General features: G+C 37.7%; 1 protein-coding gene across 1 annotated transcript; it reads left to right on the forward strand.

Moving 5' to 3' along the window:
- Nucleotides 1-2,214: 2,214 nt before the first annotated feature.
- Nucleotides 2,215-3,948, forward strand: LOC146703027 (serine protease 33-like). The gene is made up of 6 exons (XM_085466125.1): nucleotides 2,215-2,348; nucleotides 2,491-2,511; nucleotides 2,705-2,867; nucleotides 3,133-3,401; nucleotides 3,490-3,635; nucleotides 3,713-3,948. Exons 1-6 carry the CDS (start codon nucleotides 2,294-2,296, stop codon nucleotides 3,941-3,943), a joined length of 885 nt encoding a protein of 294 aa, XP_085322251.1. The 5' UTR covers nucleotides 2,215-2,293; the 3' UTR covers nucleotides 3,944-3,948.
- The last annotated feature ends 700 nt before the right edge of the window (nucleotides 3,949-4,648 follow it).

Consider the following 4,648-nt stretch of genomic DNA (forward strand, 5'->3'; position numbering starts at 1 on the left):
AGGACTCTCCATTTACATGTATAAATTAGAGTCTATTAGATAGATATGATACAAACCACTGCAGTGCAGTACTTGTAATACTCTATTGCTGTAATGCTCTAATCACTCTAATGGAATATTATGGTCGACAGGATCTAATGGTATCGAACACTGAAGAAGATTTGTAACATTTGTAACCTTCACTAAAGCTGTTTCTGTGCTGTGATGGGCTCTGAAACCTGACTTAAACTCTTCAAATAGGTCAGCCCTCTGCAGATGATCTGTTAGCTGTTTTATAACTACTTTCTCAAGAATTTCTGAGAAAAGCAAGGTTGGAGATTGGCCTATAATTAGCTAAGACTGCTGGGCCAAGAGATGGCCTCATAAGATGGCCTTATAAGTTCCAGTTGAACTACTGCCAGCTTGAAGGCCTGTGGTACATATCTAATTATTAGAGACTGGTTGGAGTAATTAATTGTGGGACTTCTTAGAGCAGTCTTGTAGCAATGGGCTCTAAAAGACATGTTGATGGTTTGGAGGAAGTAATTACTGCAATTAACTCAGACAGAACAATTGGAGAAAAAGACTCTAAATAAATGGTACTGAAAGGAGCTGTAGATAACACTACATGTGTGAGATGATAATGAGTAATTTTTTTCTCTAAAAATTACTCTTAAAATTAAAATTCTCTTAAAATTTTATTTGTGAAGAAGTACATGAAGTCATTACTAGCTAACGTTAAAGGAATGGTTGATAGGCCAAATTTTCAGTTTTGGGTTGGTGAATGGTCTGGCCTGCAGGCAGGGCAGTTCAGCACCTCGACTCGTCTTCTGCAAAGGTATGCCTTTGTAATCAGTGCAGTTTGTGTTAAACATTGTCTTGCTAAAATACGCGAGGCCTTTTTTTAAAAAAATATGCCATCTGGATGGGAGCATATGTGTATATACTTTTCAGCATTAATTGTGTTTTTTCCAGATGTGAAAGTCACCAGTTCCATTAAACTGAGTGCTGACAACAAACCAGCAATTGAGAATTTTTTTTTTTCTTTTTTATGGTAGATTTCTTTAGTTTAAGACCTTCATTCTGGGCCTGTGGTACATTTAGAGCTCCAGATTTACCTTAATAATGTCTCTTTGCGTTTCTACATTCAGTTTCTGATCATTCTTAACAGGTTTTAATTAGTTGAAGAACATTCCTATAACACAATGCTTTCACTGTTATGCTGACTTGTATTGAGCAGCTGATTATTGATGCCACACTCATCATGGTAGAACTGAGACCAAACATCTGACCACTGCCATAAATCTAAGATATGCTGGAGTGTTGCACTGAGATTGTTTACAGGATTTCTGAAGCTTAGTTGGAATGATCACCAGGTTCTTTGTTACTTCGAGAAGCCTATCAGACTACTTTCGTTGGCCATTGTGGCCATTCTTTATAGCCTTAGCAGATCTGTTGGTTGATATTGTGAATGTCTCAGAGCTCTGCAGAAAGTTGCTTCAGTCTCACGGTGCATTTGGCTTGGTTATCTTACAAAATATTTTAACATGGTTATAGCTGTATAAATCTTTGATTTCAGGCAGTTTAGAATATCAGAGGTGACTTTTTAAAAAAGTATTTTATAAACATCTATAGATATTATGTTTCTGTTTTGTAACCATGAAGTATGGAATGATTCATGACGAGGCAAAAAATTAACAGGAACAATTTTAGTGTTAGGGTGTAAAGGGAATTAGTCATAATGTTTTCTGAATGTGATGTAAATAGTTGTCACATCATGACAACATGATACTGGATAGTCATTAAAACACATGACAAAACCAGTAAATATTTTGTCACTGAAATATCATTTTATGTCGATATAGTAAACTGACTGACTTGTACAGAATTTCACCACAATCTCAGCAGATGACGCTGACTCAGTCTTTGGATATTTTACATATTTAATCTCCTTATTTGGTTCACAATCCACAGGGAGGTTTTTCGATGACTTTGAGAACATTAATGTGGAAAGAAGTACAGAACTGTAAAAAGGGCAGAAGTCTGTAACAAAAACTACTGCCAATATTCGTGTTTATTACAAATATGACATATAAAGAAAATTATATATATTTTTTAAATTGCACTGTGGTCTTTAAATCTTTGTCCCAGAAATTAAAGGTAGAAGGAAATGCTTCAGTTTTCTGGCGGTGGGATGTGCACATGGGCAGGGCAAACATAGTGGCAGGTGACACTCTGCTTATATATTTGCCACTCACTGCTAGCTGGGTGACAAGTACAAAAGAGGGACACACAAGAACTGTGAATTTACACAATGGCGTTGAGGCAGTGGACTCATTTATTTGCTTTGGTGAGCCTCCTGGCAGCAGGTAAGTCAGGCTTATGCCAACATGTGCATGCAACATAAATGTTTTGACTTAAAATATAAATGCAAATATATATTTTCACTTAAAACCTTTTAAAATTGTCTCCTCTCATGAACAACACTGATCCTGTTGTGTTTCTTTCCAGAATCAAATGCTCAGCCTGATGGTAGGTAAAACAACAGTTTCTCTGATTAAAAAAACAAATCATTAATTCAAATTTATTATTTTTTAATATTAATTATGTATTTTAAAATAAAAAAATTAACCGGGATCCAGATAAAAACAGAAAAAATGTTTTCCGTGTTCCTACAATGATTTATGTTGCTTCTGAAGTTTGATCCTGCTGATCTTTGTTTCAGTATGTGGCACTGCTCCACTCAACGGCAGGATAGTCGGAGGTGAAGATGCTCCACCTGGATACTGGCCGTGGCAGGTCAGCGTGCAGCTACGTGGTAAACATTTTTGTGGCGGTTCCCTCATCAACAAAGAGTGGGTGATGTCTGCTGCTCACTGCTTCTCTGGGTGAGTAACACAAACATCTGTTTAATCTTTATACCTAACTGATCCAGCTAGAACAGGACTTTGACTAACATTTGTCTAAAAGGCAAATACCAGATTGGAAATTCTAAAAATTATGTAATTCCTGAAACATTTCATGAACATAAATGTTGAAAAACTGACCCAAGCTTTCTTACTCTTCCAGCTCAAATGCAGCATAATGACAAATGTTTACAGTACATTTTTTTGTCAAAACGTCTATATTTTCTTTTCATTTCTATAACTTTAGTTCAAGTCCTTCTGGGTGGACGGTTTCTCTTGGTCTTCAGAGCCTGCAGGGTGCAAATCCAAATAAGGTGTCCAGAAATGTTGTCAAAATCATTTTGCACCCAAACTATGACAGTATGACCAACAACAATGACATCGCTCTGCTCAGACTCTCCTCACCAGTCAGATTCACTGACTACATCAGACCTGTGTGCCTGGCAGCGAGTGGCAGTGTGTTCAACAATGGCACTGATAGCTGGGTGACTGGCTGGGGTGCAGTCAAGGAGGGAGGTGAGGCTGTTGTTGGTGTTTCAGTGTTCATGTGTTCTGTGGTTCATTGGTTTGTGTGTAAACAGCTCCTCGTCTTGCATCCCATCAGTGGCCTTACCCTTCCCTCAAACGCTGCAAGAAGTGGAGGTGCCAGTTGTGGGAAACAGACAGTGTAACTGCCTGAATGGAGTGGGCACAGTCACAGACAACATGATCTGTGCTGGTGTTCTGGCAGGAGGCAAAGACTCATGTCAGGTAGGCTTCATCATCTCATTTGGTTACATAACCAGGTGTTTCAAAGATTCTCAGATGTGTCCTCTTTATCTCTACAGGGAGACTCAGGAGGTCCAATGGTGAGTAAACAGGGCTCTGTTTGGGTCCAGTCTGGAATTGTAAGTTTTGGTTTTGGTTGTGCTCAGCCCAATCTGCCAGGAGTCTACTCCAGAGTGTCCCGTTACCAGTCCTGGATCAAGTCCCGCATTCGCTCTAATAGGCCAGGATTTGTGCAGTTCATCTCCAGCGGGCTGGATCCTGACAGCAGCTACACCTGTCCTGGTCTCTAACAAGACTCTTAAGTGAGTCTGAATATGAATGGAAAAAATAAATATATATATAGCTTTCAGACTGTGCTTGGATCTCACTGATTATGAATCCTGTTTTACATCCACAGGGACATAAGAGCAGAGTCTTCATGGTTCCAAGTTGCTGTCGTAACAATCACTGGACGTAAACTGAGCCATGCAGATGTTGACATCTTTACCAAAACCTGAAGATTTGGGTCATTCTTTCAGGAGATTGTTAGTGAAACATCATCTCCTGCAGCACTTTTGACAAGATTTCACCAGATTACTGAGTTTCCTTATTGCTGTCTTTTGCTGTCCTCATTATCTCCATGTTCCTGTTGTTATGGTTTGTTGTTGTTGGAGGTTGAATTAGTTTGTTATTACAAATGACCAACAGATGCTAACAATCTTCATTAGCACCCATTTATATTTATTTAATGTACTAATGATGCTCAGATCAAAATGAAGAAACTAATTCATATAACCTGATTATTTTGTAATATTTTGGTATGTTTCTGTGAACTAATTATACATAAATATGTCTGTTCTGTGCATTCTCATGCTGTTGTCTAAATATAAATGGTATGATTATGTAAATTTAAAAGTAAATTTAAGAACTAAATTTAAATGCAATTCTAATTACATATAGAATATAATAAACATTCATTAAGCAGAAAAATGATTTTGTTTTTGACATCATTCAAA

The sequence above is a fragment of the Copadichromis virginalis genome, linkage group LG8 (genome assembly GCF_057382275.1).
Source record: "Copadichromis virginalis isolate Kocher_CV1m ecotype Utaka linkage group LG8, C_Virginalis_male_GT1.1, whole genome shotgun sequence".
Taxonomy (NCBI): domain Eukaryota; kingdom Metazoa; phylum Chordata; class Actinopteri; order Cichliformes; family Cichlidae; genus Copadichromis; species Copadichromis virginalis.

Excerpts from the sequence above, each read along its gene's own strand:
- LOC146703027 (XM_085466125.1), top strand. The coding sequence starts at position 2,294 with ATGGCGTTGAGGCAGTGGACTCATTTATTTGCTTTGGTGAGCCTCCTG. Across the intron at positions 2,512-2,704 it reads ATCAAATGCTCAGCCTGATG|TATGTGGCACTGCTCCACTC; the intron begins GTAGGTAAAACA and ends TCTTTGTTTCAG. Across the intron at positions 3,402-3,489 it reads GGGTGCAGTCAAGGAGGGAG|TGGCCTTACCCTTCCCTCAA; the intron begins GTGAGGCTGTTG and ends GCATCCCATCAG.